Below are 21,589 nucleotides of genomic sequence, written 5' to 3' on the forward strand. Positions count from 1 at the left end.
GCAAACATTTTCTGGTTTGATAATGTGTTGTTTATTTTGACTTACTTTGAGACCATCCTCCAGACGTCTCCCTTCATAAACCACACCAAAACCACCTTTCCCCAGCTCATCACCAACACTGTAGCGGCTGAAGATGTAGTCTATTAAAAGACAAAAATAACATATTTCAACCTGTGACATGCTGTATTTAATATATTTAATCCAATACTTATTTAAACGAACTTTCATATAATTATGAGTTTTAATGACTGTTTTAATTAATTAATAGAGACTATAGAATATGCATAAAGAAAGGGCATTAGAGACTTCATTCTGTGGGAGAGTAAAGTTCCCTTAATTCATTATTTTCCAATTAATGGATGTTCATATATAGGTGATTAATTTTACATGAACATCATCAACGAGAGAAACTTCTCACAAGATGGTTGTGTCATTTACCATCACTACTTCTTCCTGGCTGTTTTCTGCCAGCTCTGAAGAAAGAGTGCAGCCCCCTCCACCACACCTTCCTCTCCTCTCCTCCTTTTCACAACTTTCTCCTCTGAAGAAAGAGGGCAGCCTCCTCCATCACTTCATCTTCTTTGTTTTCTCCTGCACTCCTTGACTCCTTCCTCTCCTCGCCTCCTCCACTTTCTTCTCCTTCTCTCTCCATCACCCTCATCAACTTCCTCTTCCTCCATCACCCTCCTCAACTCCTCCTTTATTCCTCTCCTCTCTCCTCCTCAACTCTCTCATCTCCTTCCTCTCCTCCTCCTCTCTCCATCTCCCTCCTCTCTTTTGCTTGGCTGTTTCCCTCACCAGCATCAACAGGGGTGTCATCGCGAGGATGAGGATGTTGAACCGCCGTGTTGATGCCGGGTTTTGGGGGTGCACTCAGATGTTGATCGCACACCTCGCCAATCATCGGACTCACTTTACAAACTCGCTGTCCCATCGCTGTGAAAACACACTCTCGACCACTACAACCCAAAGTGTGTGAGAATGTCAATGCCTAAACCCCAATTCGAACGTGCTCTGTGAAACAAGCACAGAGTAGCATCTGCTTTATCTCAATGTTTTTAATGTTTGAATGATTTTTTTAAATCTAAGCAAGTTTGTAAATGTTCTAAATATATTCCTATTGCGTTAAGAAATCCTGCATATGGGACATTTTCATGATTGATCGCTGTTATTATTAATATTTTTCACAAAAACTGATCAAAGTGGTATAATTAACGTGTAATATATATTAATATATATACGTGTTCAGATTTGATGGCAGTCTTTTGGCATTTGAACGTGTAAACCTCCTCTCCCATGCTGAAGATAGCTATATTAAATTAGGAAAAGTTATTAAAGATACAATGAAAAGTTTCTAAAGTAGAATTATTACCTCTAGGAATCAGTCATACGCTGCTGTATAGAGAATCTCAGCTTTACGTCGCTTCTGCGGTTAATTAATATTCATGAGCCCAAATCTGCAAAAAAAAAAAAAAACTGCTATTAGTTTTTCTTTGTCTGTTTTTTACTGTCTATGGTTGGACCGGACATCAGGATACTTTCACACAGCAGCAGAATAATGTTTGGAGTGCTTATTATTATGTTTACACATTGGTTCTGAAAAATAGTCACAAAAAATGACGCACAAAAAATTAAGATCTGCAATTTAAAAAAGTTTCTAAAGGATTATTGATGAATCCCCCGTATTGAATATTCCATTTGAAATTCCACTTGGCTCAAAAGTTTTTGAATATAACCTTCATGAGATAATATTCATGAGACAAACTTGGTACGTCACTTCTGTTTACGACGTAATTAATATTCATAAGCCATGCAGTGGTGAGGTGCCACGGCGATTCACTTCAGATATCAAATTTACTCATTTAATGAGTCGGTCTGCGAAGATTTTGGGCACATTAAAAGGTAGTTTTGGTGTTTGAGTTTCACTTTCGACTGGAAATAAAGTCGTAATTTCCTCTAACGGAGCGCGAGAATGATGAACTGCGGTCTTGTGTCTCAGAAAAATGAGCCAGGTATGAATTCACCTACGACTCGACTTCACGTTAACGTTACCTAGTTTTTAATATGTTCGACAGCTAAGGTGTTTTTTTCACACAGGGACGTTTGTCACGAGGGCTTTATCTAAATATTACTATAATATTGGATGAATGTAGATTTTAACCGACAGATTGTTCTCAAAGGATGACATCTATTTTTGCAACGGTCAACTGGGAAAAGTGACACATTTTCAAAATGGTAACTGGGGCATGTTGTCACATAGACTGTAACAAATATGGACGACGCACCTTCACTCTCTTCCATTTTAGAAAAGGTAAAGCCAAGCCACCAAATGTCCCAAAATGGCGCTGACATCTCGAGCTGATTTGGGACCCGAGTCTGCGCAGTAGTGACCGTGAAGTGAAGCCTCGGGATCAAGGCCTCCCCACACTCGATTTGTACAGTTTACAGAACAACTCATGTCGGTGTGAAATAAACAATTATGGAATTGTGATATTAAAGCTACACTGTGATATTTTCTCCCATCTAGCGGTGAAAATTAGGGGTGTAACTATTCGTTTTAACAACGATTCGATTCGTATCACAATTTGAGGTTGTCGATACGATTCAAGGACGATATTGGTTCATTTAGAACGATACGATCCGAAACGATTCAGTGACTTGAAATCGATTCAGTAACTTTTTAGCCAAAAATTGTGTGACTGAAATAAATATCTGGATACTGCTCAATGCAGGTGAAGTTTCCTAGATTCCTGTTGTTTCTTGTAAGGGAATCAATTAATTATGGATATAAACAAACAAGTAAACAACAATTAATGGCAAATGCATTCAAATTTTATTTGAATAAAGTGCAACCAACAGTTTAGGTTGAATTAAAAGGAAGTTAACCTTTTCTGCTCTCATTTTCAATTTTCAATACATTTTCAATAAAAGCACAGTAAGTGCAACCAACATTTCAACAGTAGGTTAACCTGCTACTTCTGCTTTTGTTTTCCAACATAAACATTACAATATTAGTATAAAAAATAAAGTGCAACTAACTACTCTTCAGGTTTAATTAATAGTAGGTTTACCTGCTACTTTTGCTGTTGTTTTACAACATTAAAATAATACAAATACAATATTAATATCAAAAATAAAGTGCAACCAACATTTCTTCAGGTTGAATAAACTGGCTGAACCTGCTACTACTCTCAGTTTAATAAACAAACAATATTTAACAAAGATAAAATGTAACCAACTACTCTTCAATGACTCTACAGATTTCTTTTTCAAAAATATCAACATGATCTGACCGCAGAACACTTCTCTGTGCGTTCACTATGTCGCCAGCAGTACTACAAACTCGCTCTGCAGGCACACTGGTGTCAGGAATTCACAGGTAACATTTAGCAAGGGTTGAAAGTACAGGTAAAACGTTACTAACTCAGCTCTTTCTCCTGGTGGCTAGATAATTTCTCGCACGTTGGCTTCTCTGTCATCCGCCATGCTATGTTTTGTTTTCTTAGCGCTGCTGCTCGTGCGTGTGTTGCGATGATGTCACAGATAGGCAGACTTAATCGAGTAACGTTTAACGGCTTTATCATTAAAAGTGCTAAGAAAAAATATCCATATAAAGTCTGACGTGCTTAAATCTAATGCGTTATTTCCCATGATCGATACAATCGATTGATTACCCTTTAAAACGATGTTAGATCGATATATGTCGTCCGGAAGGCCATCTTGCCGAGCACAGATCGATGTAGTTAGATCATAGGAAAATAAATCGATACATCGATGTAGTAGATGAATCGTTACACCCCTAGTGAAAATGTATATGACCATCCAGTGAATATTAGTTTCTGTTCCTCTCAATTCCGATTTCGTTTTAACTCCTACGGTGGCCGATTTAGTCCAAGATTAACATGGCTTCCAGTTCGACCTCGACCACATTCGACACGGTGCCATTGAGTGTTAAAACGCGAAAGGCGAAGCTTGAATTTACGGGTATGTCCCTCTTTGGCTAATGTACTTTCAAGATGGAGGGGCAACATGGCGACCGGCATTCGAACCCCTCACCCGTATGTATTTTCAATGGCATATTATAAACTTACGAGAATACTTTATTACTTGAAAGAAGTTAAATATACATCAATGAGCACATATATTTTTGAAAGAACTAAGTGTTTTTAGCTAAGAATAAACAAAAAAAGTTACACAGTTTAGCTTTAAAGTTAAAGCTCCAATCTCCCGAAAAAACAGAAAAAAGTCTGTTAGTGCCCCAGTGACAACTTCACTCAGAGAAGCTGTCAATCATGACGTCAAACCCCCAACAAACACCTCTGTCTTTAAAAACTAAACTAAAACCAAACTTATATATATATATATATATATATATATATATATATATATATATATATATATATATATATATATATATATATATATATATATATTAAAAAAAAACATTTTTACAAAAGGCGTAATTAAAAACTGCCTGAAATGAAAAATTGTAGTGTTTGAAGTATAATTTGAGTGTTCAGTTTGTCTCACGTCCCATTCGATTACATGGAGAGGGCGGGGTTTAGGACCAGCCACCTGGGGGGCGATCAAAACATTTTGACTTCACTTTTCAGGACTTCTGCGGCACACTTGGTTGTTGTCACACGTCCAGTTCTCATTTATTCCACTATTAATGTTGAGTCTATTAAACTCTTTATTTATCTATATGTCTTTGAGATTTATTGGTGTTGATCTGTTGTGTTTGTGATGTTGGTTTGTGTGACTCAGTGCCTCTGAAGAGCATCTCAGTGGAGGTTCGTGTTCAGGATCATGTAGCCTCAGTCTCCTCCACTCTGCAGTATGTGAATGAGGAAGAGCGCCCCCTGGAGGCCTTGTTCGTCTTCCCTCTGCCTGCTGATGCTGCTGTCTGCCACTTCAGTGCCAAGATCGGAGAGCAGGAGATTGTGGCAGAGGTGCAAGACAGAGAAACCGTGAGTCTCAATATAAGTCTGCAGGAAACTTATCTGCATATATTTTTACTGTACACCATGTAAAACAAAAGTGTATCTTGCAGGCGAGGGATCGGTATGATGACGCTGTGAGTTCGGGTCATCAGGCGTTTCTGTTGGAAGAGAGCGCAGAGAGTCCTGATGTGTTCAGACTGAGTGTGGGGTGTCTGTCTCCGGGTCAGAACGCTGCGGTCACCATCATCTACGTCACCGAGCTCGCTGTGCAGGCCGACCACTCGCTGCGCTTCTGTCTGCCGGCTTCAGGAAGAGACAGCATCGGTCATACTCCCCTCTCATGATCAGCGGGACACCGGTAGAGAGAGTGAGCAGCTTCAAATACCTGGGTGTGAACATCTCCGAGGATCTGACCTGGACTACACACATCCAGACACAGGTGAAAAAAGCCAGGCAAAGACTGTACCACCTGCGCCAGCTGAGGAAATTCAGGGTTTCACCAGCCATCCTGAAAACTTTCTATCGAGGGGCGATAGAAAGTGTCCTGACTCAGTGCATCACAGCGTGGTACGGGAACAGCACCAGTCACGATTCCAAAGCCCTGCAAAGAGTGGTGCGCTTATCCGAGCGCATCTCAGGCTCAGCTCTCCCGTCTCTGCAGGACATCTACACCAAACGCTGCAGAGGTAGAGCTACTAAAATCATCAGAGACATTAATCACCCTGCAAACTCTCACTTCACCCTGCTGCCATCTGGTAAGCGCTTCCGTAGCCTGATGGCAAAGACTGAAAGACTCAGGAGGAGTTTCTTCCCCCAGGCCATCAGACTCCTGAACTCAGTCACGTGACTTCACTTCACCCCGCACACGCATAAACATCCAGTTTAAACATTAACATCCACATACTGCCATTGCACTGCACTTTACGTTCCTATTGTTACTGTGTAACAACCTGTAATAAACCTTGCACATTATACTTCTTTATATATACATATATATATATATTTTATGTTAACCACTTATTTTTAAGTCTACAGTTTATCTCACTTATCATATCCACATATTTTTTATATTTTTATTTTATCTTATTTCCAATTTTTATCTTTACTTGATTTATTTATAATCCTACTTATGTTAATACTTTTTATTCTAATTTTATTCTATTTCTATTTTAATTTCTTGTAACTGTTATTTGCACTGTCCATGGAGCGGACCTGTTTACATTTCACTGCCAGTTGTATATTGTGTATATAACTGTGTATGTGACAAATAAAACTCTTGAATCTTGAATCTTGAATCTTGAATCTTGAATCTGTACTCAACCCCAGATACACACCAGCAGGTCCTACAGCTGCTGCTGACACACACTTTACTAGCGGAGCAGTGTTTCCCACAGATTAGAAACCAATTTGTGGTGGTGGGGGTCTGGGGGGGTGGGGGGTGGTATTTGGGGTTGGTGATTGGCACAAATATCGATTTAGATCTTGATTCAGTATCAATTCATATGTATATAGCCTACTGTACATATAAGGACAAATAAGTTTTCCTTAGCACTATTTTAACACTATTTAAAAAATGTTTTGGGTTAAATTATATTTGCTTGCATTCATTAATATTCACTTGTGTGTGCTTAATTAAGTATCATTAAAAATATTTGGATGTAAGTTATTAACATTTAAAAATGTCACATTTAAAGAATTCTAGTGTTTGATCATATCTAAATATGTATTCAAATGTAAAACCTAAAAATAAGTAAGCAGTTATGATCTGCAATACTTTTTTGAGCAACTAGACTAGATACATGTATATTTATTAAAGAGCCATACAAGCACCTATAGTGGGTAAACCATGGCATTACAGATGAAAATTATTATTTTTCCAGCCACAAAATGACTCTGATTTGCCTCTTTGCATTGGAATTCTCTATTTTAACCTTAATTACTACACTAATTGTAATATAAATACGAAAAATATTAGAAGATAAAAATTTTAATTAATTAAATGGATTCTTATCAGGAACTTACTCAAAAACCTTATGAGGGCAAAAATGGAAAGCAAAAAAGAAAAATAATTGTTCATTAATCATAATCAAGGTAAAATGTTCAATTAATCAAGGTTTTTATTTTTGGTCAAATCGTTACAGCCCTAGCTTAGACTTTGTTTCTTATCAAGAGCAGGTTTGGCCATTTGAGAGCGAGAGACGTGCGTGAGTGACAGGGGACGGAGGGAGAGCAGGCAAAGGAAGTGCAGCTGAACGCATTTGCTGCATGTTTTAAATAGCGTAAAAAAGAAGAAAAAAGAATAACGGCAAGCAATATGTGGCGGCCGGTGTTGATTCTGTGCCACTAATTAGTCTATGTGTGGGAAACACTGCGGATAGAAGCTGATTCTAACACACTCTGTCTGTGTGTGTCTGTGTGTGTGTGTGCCAGGTTCAGGTTCAGGTGCTGGGATAGTCTCAGAGATTTCATCAGGAGCTGTTCCCTACACGCTGACTCTCAGTGTCCATGTGAGCTCTCCAAAGCCCATCTCCAAACTAGAGTCCAACTGCACTCTGGATCCTCTAGTGTTCCTCCTCTCTGATCACACTCAGGCTACGGTACTGTGTGTCCTCGTGTGTTTATCTGGGTGTGTGAGCACAGCCGTTTTATCATGTGTTTGTATGTGTGTAGGTGAATCTGAGTCCTGGTCACATGTTTGATAAGGACGTTGAGCTGCTTCTGCACTATCAGGAGACCCATCAGCCCTCTGCTATAGTGGAGGCAGGAGATTCCACCGCCCCATCAGGTAGGACCTGCAGCTCTCTGGGATTATGGGATTTAGAGATTCAAGCTGTCACTGACTCTCTCTCTATCTCAGGCTCTCTGATGAGGGACCCAGTGGTCATGATAAGTTTGTACCCCGAGTTCCCAGAGGAAGTGATGTCGTCACTGTCAACAAAAGGAGAGTTTATTTTCGTGATGGACAGATCAGGCAGTATGGATGAAAAGATGCATCATGGGAAAGGAGCACCGACGCGCATAGAAAGCGCAAAGGTAAGATTTAAAATGTACCTTTGGGTCTGTTGACACGTATTCTGATGAGACACACTTGAATACCTGTCCATGTCTCTCTATAGGACACTCTGCTGTTACTGTTGAAGAGTCTGCCCATGGGATGCTACTTCAATATCTATGGATTTGGCTCTGGTTTTGAGTGCTTCTCGTTTCTGTAACTAGATCTTCATTCAAAGATATTTAGATAATCGGTTTTGAAATGTATCAGAGGGGATTAGATGTTTTTCTGTCTTTGCAGTCAGAGTGTACAGTACAATCAGGACACAATGGATGAGGCTGTGAAGAGTGTAAAGAGAATGAAAGCAGACTTGGGCGGCACTGAGATTTTACAGCCTCTAAAATACATCTACAGTCAACCCTGTTACCGCGGCCACCCCAGACAGGTACAACACCTCAACATGCATTAATTAATCACTGTAATTACATTTATGACAATCTTCCGATCATTCATGATTTTATTTAATATTAAAATAAGAAGAAGTAGAAAGCTGCACCTTTTTCGTTTTTCTTTTTTATGAAGAAAACTAAAATTTGTTTTGGTTGAAAACGAATAATCCTCTTGAATATTCGATCTCTACATGTGGGCGGGAGTTAAATGCCCCTTTCCGCTGATTGGTCGACCAGACATTAACCCGTGCCGTCATCAGTTCCTCTCAACAGAATAATAGTGTTATTACAGCAAAACATCAAACAACCAGACTAGCTAATGGTCTGACACAAACTGAACCGGGGCAGAGTCGTAGGCATAACTTCAGTAAACTACACATGAAATATTAGTCTTTTTCATAAACATTTATTTACTCCGCATCTGCACACACAACTACCCCGGGCCTATAACTTTGGCACACTGTCTGTTTTATTTAACCTAACTGACCAAATACAAAATCTGTGTGGCAAAGCTGTGTGATGCACTAGACAGCACAGAGCCAATGTATTTACATTGAAGGAAAGCGCAAACGTAAAAAGTGCAGTTTTCTTATTTTTCTGATTTCAATATTAAATAAAAAAACAAATGATTGGAAGATACCCTGATTTATGACATTAAAAGTGATACAGCACAAATTTTAAAAGTATTTTCCCCCCTAAACATCAATGCTTCATTGAATGACAGAAGACAATGACGTTAAAAAGATGTAGAGTGACAGATAAATTAATTGCAATCATTTTAAATGAATTAAATTTACCATATTTAATAAATTAAATCTGTCATGTACACTTGCAATTTATTCAACCCAATTTACAAATGTAAGCTTTTCTAAAGATCCAGAGTTTATCTTTTTAAATATATAGCACTAAGCGATAATGTCAATATATTGTATATTTTAATGTTTTTTTAACTATAGTATTTTTTCATAATATAGCAGCTGTCTTAATTATTCAAACCTTATTCAAAATTGCTATTTTAAATCACTCACTAGGGAACAAAAATATACTCATCTCAGTATAACAATATAGTTTAGGAAAAACCAATATGGTGTTTACTACTGTAAGTATGTGTAGAAAACAAACCACGCGTCAGCTCCATTCATTCACACAGAGACACACAGAGCATGCAGGATTCATATTTAAACTGTCTTTTTGCGGTTAAATATTCACATACACTAGATATGTAAGCGATTAGAATAAAGAACAGAATAAACGTAGGTCTACCCGTCACAATCCTCGGCTGGATCCGTTGCCCTCGAAATGAAACCAGCTCTTCTTCTGAGCTAAATTATTCCAGGATTATTCCTCACCGCGTCTCAAAACAATGTAAAGTACATGAGCCTCACTAAACTTGATGCAGGCGGGGAGTACATGCTTGGACCGCATCAGAATTTTCCTTTGAATAGAGCGCAATGGCTTGTCTGGCTATCACCAGACCGAACTCAATTTTAGATTGAACATTGGTCTGGGGCGTCTGCTCTGTATTTTCTACTGCACAAGAGGTGTGATCAACGGGCATAGTTAAAATGACTCTGTATGCAATTGGATAGTCCTTCAACCAATCAGAACACAAGAGGCGTGATCACCAGCCACCGACCCATCGCTTCTCTATCCGTCATCGTGTTAAACCCGCCAATAGCGCGCCAGGTGGAAAAGCCAGTCTGTGATACTGATTGGTTCCCGCAAAAGTGTAACAGAAGCAGTAGAAATGAATGTACAGGTTTCCAGACTGAGTTGCAGGGTGAAATCAAATCGACACAATGGCCGCATTAGTGGATAATGAGGCAGTTCGCGAGCTACTGACATCTCTCTCTTTTCAAACAGATTACAAAAACAAAGAATATTTGTTTTCGATTTTATTTACATTATTTAAAACCTGACATTTAAAGTGTCTCATGTTTGTGTGACAAGTATTCACTAAGTTCATTTTCTGACAAGTATCAGAATGGACTTCATTGAGAGAAAGGTTGCAGCAGCCATATCACCCTGTAGCCCAAGACTGGTTTCCCACTGAAGCTAAGCAGGGCTGAGCCTGGTCAGTACCTGGATGGGAGACCAACTGGGAAAACTAGGTTGCTGCTGGTAGAGGTGCTAGTGAGACTATACTATACTGTCAATAAGCACCATCCTTCAGATGAGACTCTCTGTGGTCATTAAAAATCCCGGGATGTCCTTCGAAAAAGAGTAGGGGTGTAACCCCGGCATCCTGGCCAAGTTTGCCCATTGGCCTCTGTCCATCATGGCCTCCTAATCATCCCCATATACTGATTGGCTTCATCACTCTGTCTCCTCTCCACCATAAGCTGGTGTGTGGTGGGCGTTCTGGCGCAATCTGGCTGCCGTCACATCATCCAGGTGATTAGATTAGATTAGGAGATGCCTTCCTTCCATGTAAAGCACTTTGAGTACCCAGAAAAGCACTATATAAATGTAACAAATTATTATTATTATTATTATTAGATCAAGCATCATGTTTGCTTTCTTTATTTTGCAAAAAGCACAACATTTAGTTTTTATTGTGAGTATACACTTAACAGTTTATAATTATGTAAAATACTTGTCTGTATGACCATAATCGACTGAGTATTTTGTGTCCCTTTCGTAATGATAAGAAAAAAAGGTGGTATTGCCGGCGCAACCTCTTGGGGTTAATAACTTGGAATATTATTAACAGTAAATTGTTTAATTTTTTCCCGGATGAGATTGCAAGATATTGGTTGAAAATATTCAGATTCTTTACTATTGTACTTTATAGTTGTATTCTTTTCCACTTTTATCTGTTTGAAACATTTATTTATTTACATTCATACATTTGTTGTGTATTGTTTTTTGTATTTAAAATGTCAAAGTTCTTTTTTATATGAAACGAATTATTCCAGATGAACTTCAAACACATTTTCAAATTTAGTTAAAAGGTCCAGCCCAAGGATTTCCTATGTCTGATATAAATTGTTCTCTTCAGCTGTTCATCTTCACTGATGGAGAGGTGGAGAACACTAAGGAGGTGCTGGACCTGGTGAAGCATCACGTTCACTCTCACAGGTAAAGGTTTGGTGGGTTTGATCTTCCCATCATTCATTTCTTCATCACTTACAGTAACAGAGTTTATTGTGTGTTCAGGTGTTTCTCATTCGGGATCGGTGAGGGTGCAAGTACCGCCCTCATCACAGGAATGGCCAGGGAGGGATCTGGTCACGCTCAGTTCATCACAGGCACCGACCGCATGCAGCCCAAAGTAAAACTCTCCACTGGATTTCACAGGCACAAATGTTTCCTAGTCAAATGTCTCAATGGTTTCTCTTTCTCTTCAAACTCTATCAGGTGATGCAGTCCCTCAGGTTTGCGATGCAGCCCGCTGTGGTTCAAATCTCTGTGAATTGGACCCGTCCACGTGGCATTACTGTTTCCACACTGTCTCCACGCGTCAATGTGCTTTTCCAGGGTCAAAGGGCACTCATTTTCGCCCAACTTAAAGGAGAGGTGAGATAATGTAGCATGTGTTTTTTCATGTATTAATTAGACGCATGAATTAGAATAATTTCTGAATTAATCCATTGAAATCCATTTGAAGCCTGAAGGTTTCACTACCTATTATATTTAAATGCTTTGAAAAGAGGCCATTAAACTTTATTTAAAGGTGCTGTATGTAAGTTTTTCACTTTACTAAATTATAAAAAAAAACATAATACGTTTGCAGATATGTAGGAAACATTCTAACCTACTTGTTTCTCTGAAAAACAAAGCTACAGCCAGTTATTCTACTTTGAAATGTGCGTTCCGGTTGGGAATGTCTGTTTTTGTTTTGGTCTGTGCGATACCGCACGCCGCCAGTTAATCCAATAGTATTTCAATACCCCAGGTTGCCAGTTGGCGGAAAACACATTGAATTGTTGCCATGGAAGCCAGCAAACAAACTGGGTCGGAGATTCTACCCGACCTAAAAAGCCTCAGCATCCCAGGGTTTCCGTTGTCCGGTAATTACCGGACATTGGCCGGGAAAAAAATTAAATGTCCGAAAAAATTAAATCTTTTCGGTCAAATTGTCAGATTAAAATTTCAGATTAAAATCTGACAAATAGCTCTCCAAATCTGACAAATAGCTCTCCAAGAATATGCAGAACCAGCGATCAGAAGGATTGTTTGCCATTTTACAAGCCTTCTGCGGACACCGCTCTTCTTATCGATACCGTAAGCCTGCGACGTGATGCCCTCGCTGTCATGACAGCGCTCCGTGGCTATGGAGGATTGCATTTCTCCACAGCCTGCGAAGTCCTCATGTGATTTCAGCGAAATGTATCCAGAGTGGACCAAGCTCGCCAAGATAGCCTGTGTAATCCCTGTCTCGAGTGTAATAAATGTTATTTTATATATATATATATCAGAGTTTCCGCTAGAAAAAATGGAGAAAATAACAGCGTCTGATGGCGACAAACGCAAACGAACCGAACCGAACACAACACTTCCTCTTCTCCACGAGGGAGCAAAAAGACCACACCCCCTTTTCCGCGTATTCTTGTGGGCGGAGGTTAGTCAACAAACTGTTCTACTGACGTAATTAAAGCAGGAAGTACATGGATGTAGTCCAAACCGGCCGTTCGCTGTAGGCTTTGAAAGAGAACTTCTGTTAAATAAAATATCTCGCTTGGCATTGAACTTTGAGCTTTATAATTTTACAGGTATTATTTATGCTCTAACAGCAACATTACACACTAACTAAAGTTTGAAAAATGGGATCACGAAGAACAGGACCTTTAAAACGCGGATAAATATTTTGAATTTGACCACTTCAACCCATTTCAACCACTAGGTGTGAATCCTGCATACCGCACCTTTGATTTATCTGCTATTAATCCTTATTCTGTCATCGTTTCCCTCTCTCATAGAGTTCAGGACGCTCTGAGGGAGCAGTGACAGTCAAATACAGACTAAAAGATCGACGAGTAACAAACAAGCTCCACTTCTGCATCAAACCAACTGAGGAAACAGGGTAACACACACAAACACACATAGAAACACAGTGGAAACACAGAGTTTGTTGTACTGTTTTCCTCCATGTTGTTGCAGGTTGTCCATCCACCATCTGGCGGCTCGGACCCTGATCCGTTCTCTGGAGCAGAAGGAGAGGGCTGGTGAGACAGATTGGTTTGCCACCAGTAGCAGGATAATGGGTAAAATGAATCGCATCAGGAGCAGGATCGTGAAGACCAGTGTTCAGACAGGACTGAGCAGTGTTCATACATCCTTCATTGCCATTAATAAAGACAGCAGACAGACTGTGAACGGACCCCTGCTGCAGAGAAGAGTGCGGACACACGGTTAGTGCAAGGATTGTGAACTTCACACGAAGGTCTGTGTCTGTTTTTATTATCATTTCAAAACCAATGTACCCTTGTACATTTAAAGGGTTAGTTCACCCAAAAATGAAAATTCTGTCATTAATTACTCACCCTAATGTCGTTCGACACCCGTAAGAACACAAATGAAGGAACACAAATGAAGATATTTTAGTTGAAAGCTGATGGCTGAGAAAGGCTTCAGATAGGTCTCCATTGGCATTCAGTACATTTACACTCCCAAGACCCATAAAAGGCACTAAAAACGTTGTTACAAAGTCCATCTCACCACAGTGACTCTGCAATAATTTTACGATGCGACGACAATAGTTTTTGTGCGCAAAAAAAAATCTAAATAACGTCTTTATCCAACTTGTTCTTGTCTTCCGTGTGTGACTACACGGCGCATGCGCGAGAATATGACGCAGATCCGGCGCTCGGACACATGACCCAGAAGCGATTTGTTTACAAGCAGAGGAAGACACGCGTGTCTAAGCTGTTGAATTCTACATTGATCGTGCTTTAGGTCTCGGCGTAGTTCTCAAAATGGGGCTTAAGTGTGCATTTCATGGATTCCCGAACCCCGGCGCTACGTCATATTCTCGCGCATGCGTCGTGGAGGCACACACGGAAGACAAGAAGAGGTTGAATAAAGTCGTTATTTTGATTTTTTTTGCGCGCAAAAACTATTGTCGTCGCTTCGTAAAATTATTGTAGAGCCACTGTGGTGAGATGGACTTTGTAACGACGTTTTAAGTGCCTTTTATGGGTCTTGGGAGTAGGGCTGTACGATTAATCGAAAAATAACCGAAACCGACATTCAGAACCTCTAACCGATGTATTTTTCCCATGTCGGTTATTTCGGTTTTCACGTGACTCCGCCCCGTCAGTAACATCAAGTGCAGTTTGCAGGCACACAGAGATGCAGGAGCGGTAATCTGTGTTGATAGATGCCCAGAATCACTATAGTAACTGCATGTTTTACACAGTTTATACAGGTCAGTGAATTGCTGTTCTTATAGCCTATACGCGCTGACACACACACACACACACACAGAGAGACGGCGCGCGCAAGCCCCGAAGCCAGATCGCTTTCACTTTCGTGCTCATAAAGTTTGTCAAGTATGCGTTTAAACTAAAGTTTCAACATTTAACGGGATTGTGCCCTATTCAAAAACAAAAATACGGAAAACTTCTCCGTTCAGTGCTCAGCTTTTTTCTGTGACACAGAGCCGAGCCGTGTCGCGTCTCTCACAACGCGCGCCCCCTGAAGGCAGATCGCGCGCAGTGAACGCAGTGTCAGCTGTCCTGTGACTAAAGTAAAGTCACTAAAGTAGCTTAGAAACTCAACCGTTATAGGCATGTATTTTAATACCTTTGAAGTAAGTACAGCAGCTTCATAATGAATAGAGACGGTATGAGTAATTCACACACACACACACACACACACACACACACACACACACACACACACACACACACACACACACACACACACACACACACACACACACACACACACACACACACACACACACACACACACACACACACATCACTCTCTCATTAATGCATTCTAATAAATGTAATGTAGGCCTATGTGCTAATGTATCTGTATCTGATGTACAACAAACAGAAATCTGCCCCATAGACAATAACTGCTGAAAGTGAACCGTTTCCTTCAAGTACTTTAAAATCACAAAGAAATGCAATTTTTCATTAGAAAAAAAAATCCACCTTTAATAGTAGAAAATATTTACAGTACAAACCTTATCAGTGAACTTGCTCAAAAACCTTATGAGGGCAAAAAAAATAAATAAAATCAAAATAATCGTTCATTAATCGTAATCGAGGTCAAATGTTCAATTAATCGAGGTTTTTATTTTTGGTCAAATCGTTACAGCCCTACTTGGGAGTGTAAGTGTACTGAATGCCAATGGAGGCCTATCTGAAGCCTTTCTCAGCCATCAGCTTTCAAATAAAATATCTTCATTTGTGTTCTGAAGATGAACGGAGGTCTTACGGGTGTCGAACGACATGAGGGTGAGTAATTAATGACAGAATTTTCATTTTTGGGTGAACTAACCCTTTAATATGTTAATCGAAATCAATTTCTGTTTTAGCGTCTTTATATTTTCCGATCAAACCACTTCTAAGAGGAGGAGGTCCCGGCTCTGATTGTGTGAGTACGAGTCACTTTTACTGTCAGTTGACTATTTACTTCAGTACATGTGATGTTTTCTCTTCAAATCAAGCTTTGGATATGTATCTAGGAATTTCCACGTTGCCTTTAAGATGTGAAATAAATTTGTTTTATAGGAAAGTGATGAGGATCCTTGCAGGGTAAGATGAGTCATATCTTGCGTTTAGTGCTCTGTATGGATGTGTGTTTTTTGTGTTTGAATGACGGCAAGGATTTCAAATGCTTTTCAAATCACTTCCCAGTTTACAATGTCATTTTCTTCTGTTTTAGGGAGGATGTGGTGAGTGATTCTTTTCAATCTGTGTGTGCCCGTGAGAATGTATTTGTGTTGTTTGCTAAGACAAGAGTCACAACTTTATACTTGCATCCATTCAGTAAGATTGACTGGGAATGAATGGTAAAAACAGCTTATGTTATGGATTCATTGACATTTGAAAAATAAATACCGGCCTCGGCCTTTAGGATTATACTAAAATCATTTTCAGCCAAAAATAACCCTATCGCAAAACTTTTCTTGTGTGTTGGTTCTTTTGGATGTGTCTGTTTTTGTCTGTTTCTCCAGATCTGACTCTGTTCTGACCTTTGGTTTCTCTTGTAGCCACACAGTCACGGGTCAAGTCCACGTCACGGCTGGGTAAATGCACCCCAATGTAGTGTTAGTTTTGTGAAATTGGTACATTTAAGTATTCCTTTATTTAAATGTTTGTTCATGCAATTATTTTGTTTGAGTTCTTCATAGTATCAAGACTGTACATGTGTTCATTTAGTTTATTAAAAAAAACCTAATGAGACACAGTGAATAGAAGAACGAGATTGAAGCGCAGTCCAGCTGCTACTACAGAACCAAACCACATTCAACAAGAGCACAGAATGCTGGTCTCGAACCATTTGTGCGACTGACATGAACAAATCCCTTAAACTCATGTGGCTTGTTGAGGTGAGGTGTTATTTTCTAAGCTATCAGATGTAGGGTGTTCGTCTGGGAGCTGGTAAGAAACCACCCACAGTATGTTAGCATGGTGGCTACACATTCATGTCAGAATATTTCCATCACATAACGGTGTATATTCAGTATATACCTCTTGAAATGAGTTTGTCTTTTAGGTAAGCGACGCTGGTCTCACAACTTGGGTAAGATCATTTTTATGTTTTATATTATGTAGTAGACCCTGATCCCCAGAAGGACACGCTACTGAATGCACATATAACTTCTTTCTCTAACTGTAGACCCGTTACTCCAGCTGGTTTCTCTCCAAAAGGCGTCAGGCTGCTGGGAGCTGGACGCCACACTGGCTGATGCATTTGGGAAGACGGAGGATGAGCTGACCAATCAGAAACCAGCACAGGTGAGAGATGTGATTAAACAATAACACATGTAGCAATGATTGTGTCCAGTAACAAATGCAGGTGATGATGGTTTGTCCACAGGTGGAGGGGTCAGTATGGGCCACTCTCCTGGCTCTGATCTGGTTATACGGCTGTAAAATAGACCAGCAGGTCGAGTGGCAGTTTGTGGCCATGAAGGCAGCGTCATGGATCGGCTCTCAGAAAGGTGAGATCTCCATCAAGAGACGTTTGAGCATATATCTTCAGTTCTTGGACACACACTGATGATTTGAGTGTGTGTGTGTGTTTCAGTGGGCGATCTGTCTCAGTGTGTGTGTGTGGGTAATGTCCTGCTCGGATGTCAGGTGACCGGAGAGACTCTGGGAATCTGAAGACGTCTGTGTTTCTACATGACAAAAGAACTGTTATAGTTTAATTTACTGTTTAGGTTTCCTTAAGGTTTAATCCATTTAATTTGTTCAAATCTACACCAATGTATAGATATATGTGAGTGACCTGCACCATCATTTGAGTTTTATGTACCAGAGTAAAAAATAGTTCCAGCAAATAGTTTATATACATTTTTTCCCCCAAGATGTAATCATTTAAAGTGATCAGGTCACACATAAAAACTGTTCTGTTCTGTTGTTTTGAAATCGAAAATAATTTGATTCAGATTTTAAAAAAAGTGTTTTAAAAAGACGAGTCTTGTATGATGTTTTCAACATTTCAACACTCTTCGTGTAATAGTGGCTAGCATTGGTCATTCGCTCATGTTTGCTCTGCCGTTGGGTCATTCGAACTATTCCTGCCATTTCAGCTGAGTAACTTTCTATTAAAAAAATGTTAAAATGTCCATGATTAAATGATTTTATCTAAAGAAGGGCTTGTTACACTACAAGAAAAATCTATTGGTCCAGCTCAGGATATTATTCTTTAATAATTTCCACCTAATTCTTCACATGCAAAGCCAAACGTCCACCCTGTCACAAGACATTCTCAGCTCAATGAATAAGTGTTTTGAATGCAGTTATTTTTCTAAGACCTAAAATGTCCCTCACTTTACCTTGATGTATTTTAACAGAGTTCATAAACAAGCATTATCTTGGAAAAAAAAAAAGTATTTTAAGGCACAGTGTAATTTCGACAATTCTTTTAGAATAAAAAATAAATTTAAATGGAATTTCAGTCCCATTTTAAATTATTTAACTTTGCCATTTCATTCCTTACAAGTGACCACAAAGAAATGCATAGCATTTGTTGAACTTAGTTTATTAACATAAAAAAACAGAGGTAACAGGGTGGACAGGACATCTCTCTCTCTCTCTCTCTCTCTCTCTCTCTCTCTCTCTCTCTCTCTCTCTCTCTCTCTCTCTCTCTCTCTCTCACACTCACACACTCACACACACACACACACACACACATCACACTGACACATACATTGGGGACAACGGGGCTAAAGGCAACTTTCCGAAACATCGCTTTTTCAAGATGCACGTGGAAAGTGAGAGTCTGAAGCGATGACTAAATAATGGAAGAAGTATTAACTACCCTTTTCACATTTCCAGGTTTCTCAGAGCGGAAGTCGTCATAGTTGGGTTAAATATTAAAGCTGTGAATGAGAGAAGAAATTGTGTGCCCATTTGCTCAAATAGTAAAAGAAAAATGCCAGAATAGTGATTTCACAACGTTCAAAAAGAGGGAAAAAATATAGTGAGATTGATAACGGCAGTCAAAAGAGAAATTTTCATTTTTACCATCACTCCCATAGACGCTGTATTAGAAACACCCTCACAGCAGCGGTAACTTGTTTTTTGTAATTTGATGCTAAAGTAATAAAATACAAAGCATTAGTGTCATAAATGTACATATATTTTTAAAAAAATTATGAAAATACAAAAAACGATATTTATGATATTGATGACTTTTAAAACGCGTCATCAGTCTGTGAAAAGGGTCTATTCAACCCGAACCTTGAGCTGAACGTTTCTCAGTGATGTTACTCAGTTTGAGGAACATTGAGACGTTTCAACTGTAATTCCTCACCGTCAGCATTAACAAGTGTGCGTACAGGTGCTGGTCATATAATTAGAATATCATCAAAAAGTTGATTTATTTCACTAATTCCATTCAAAAAGTGAAACTTGTAAATTATATTCATTCATTACACACAGACTGATATATTTCAAATGTTTATTTCTTTTTGATGATTATAACTGACAACTAAGGAAAATCCCAAATTCAGTATCTCAGAAAATTAGAATATTGTGAAAAGGTTCAATATTGAAGACACCTGGTGCCACACTCTAATCAGCTGATTAACTCAAAACACCTGCAAAGGCCTTTAAATGGTCTCTCAGTCTAGTTCTGCAGGCTACACAATCATGGGGAAGACTGCTGACTTGACAGTTGTCCAAAAGACGACCATTGACACCTTGCACAAGGAGGGCAAGACACAAAAGGTCATTGCAAAAGAGGCTGGCTGTTCACAAAGATCTGTGTCCAAGCACATTAATAGAGAGGCGAAGGGAAGGAAAAGATGTGGTAGAAAAAAGTGTACAAGCAATAGGGATAACCACACCCTGGAGAGGATTGTGAAACCAAACCCATTCAAAAATGTGCTTCAAGAACCTATACGCACAGACGTATGCAAGACATGGGTTTCAGCTGTCGCATTCCTTGTGTCAAGCCACTCTTGAACAACAGACAGCATCAGAAGCGTCTCGCCTGGGCTAAAGACAAAAAGGACTGGACTGCTGCTGAGTGGTCCAAATATATGTTCTCTGATGAAAGTACATTTTGCATTTCCTTTGGAAATCGGTCCCAGTGTCTGGAGGAAGAGAGGAGAGGCACACAATCCACGTTGCTTGAGGTCCTGTGATTCGTTGCTTTTCAGACTATGATCCTGATGTCACACTGTGGGATCTCAGTGCATTAATGGCAGGCTGTACGTTAATCGGACACACGAGGACTTGTCCGAAGTTTTACATCAACCCATTCACCTTAGTGAAATTATTCAGGCCAAAATTGCATCACGGCGTTGGTGAGCATGTCAAACTAACTATTAAAGACATCAGATTTTATTCCAGGGTCAAAGGAATTTTTAGGATTGTGATATTTGTCTCATACTGCAAACACGACCAAACTCACACAGTATTATCCTGGCTTAGGCTATCAAATGATGAATCTCGCATTGATCTCTTTCATAGGTTCGGTAGCTGCGTCGGGTTCTATATAGCTAGTTGTGGTTTTATTAGCTAATAAAGCTTAACCGTATAAAACACTCTTTTCTTTTGCAAGGGCATCGTCCGGCGTTCTCAATCACAAGCGCACGTTACGTATCGGTCATGCTGATCCGGTTTATTTTCTTTTGGGGGTTCTTTCAGCAGGTTGACGGTTTGATGGTGTCAAGCTGCGAGTGGGAGCTACGCCCAGGGGTTTAGAATCCTCCTAACTGCAGATGGAAAGAAATGTGTTCTCCAACTCACCTGTGCATGGGCCATTCTTTCAGATCGGTGTTGCTCAATCAAGAAGCATCTGAATGCGGGATTCCATGATGGTCAAGATGGTTTTCTTCAGCAATGCTCAAACCATCAGGCTTGTTCAGTAAACTCTCCCAAAATTCCAAAGGTAAAACTAAGATTACCTACTTGTTTTAACAAGCATCAGGTAATTTCAAAGCTTTTAATTTAACTCCTAACACTTAAATCGTAAAGGTCGCTCTTCCACTTACACGATATTCTGCTAGAAGCCGTGTTTTATCAGCCCTTTTCGGCTTCATGTGTCCAGGGAATTCACTTTAGAAAGTAATCAGTTTGATCCTACTCTCTGCCTTTTCTATTCTGATCTTCACTTCTTACTCAATTTCTTTACTCTTTTCCTTAAGCATTCTAGCATGACTCTAAAGGTTCTGGTATCACATTAACAATTTCTAAGATGAATAATAATCTCTGTCCCTTCACTTCCATGGTTAAATATCTTCACGTTCGTCCTAAGACTTCCGACCACTCCCCCCTATTTATTTATCTAATGGAGCACCTCTCTCTAAGGCCTGGTTTCAGACCCACTTTTATACTGACCTTAAAAGCTGCAGTCTACCTCCTTCTCTTCGTAACGGACTTTCCTACAGCTACGAACGTGGAATTTCTAGGCCAGCATCCAAGCTACTGGGGAGATGCCGTTCTTCTGCATTCGAGTCTTTTATAAGACCTGATTCAAAAATCCTCCTCGAAGCTCAGCAACTCTCCAGTAACGGTTCAGGTAAATCCTTATGCTACTACTGGTGGTGGTGTTCCTGCCAATTC

The 21,589-nt window shown here is 39.6% G+C and overlaps 1 protein-coding gene across 1 annotated transcript; it reads left to right on the top strand.

Annotated features, from left to right (window-relative positions):
- Window positions 1-1,972: 1,972 nt before the first annotated feature.
- LOC307121797 (von Willebrand factor A domain-containing protein 5A-like) lies at window positions 1,973-17,677 on the top strand (the record flags this gene model as incomplete). Its single annotated transcript, XM_079809555.1, has 17 exons — window positions 1,973-2,012; window positions 4,768-4,970; window positions 5,054-5,267; window positions 7,374-7,540; window positions 7,614-7,728; window positions 7,801-7,976; window positions 8,060-8,151; window positions 8,236-8,380; window positions 11,386-11,465; window positions 11,544-11,658; window positions 11,745-11,903; window positions 13,307-13,410; window positions 13,488-13,738; window positions 17,064-17,090; window positions 17,187-17,305; window positions 17,388-17,511; window positions 17,598-17,677. The coding sequence occupies 17 exons, from the start codon at window positions 1,973-1,975 to the stop codon at window positions 17,675-17,677; spliced, it is 2,211 nt and encodes a 736-aa protein (XP_079665681.1).
- Window positions 17,678-21,589: the final 3,912 nt, after the last annotated feature.

Source organism: Gobio gobio (assembly GCF_949357685.1).
Source record: "Gobio gobio genome assembly, chromosome: 25".
NCBI lineage: Eukaryota > Metazoa > Chordata > Actinopteri > Cypriniformes > Gobionidae > Gobio > Gobio gobio.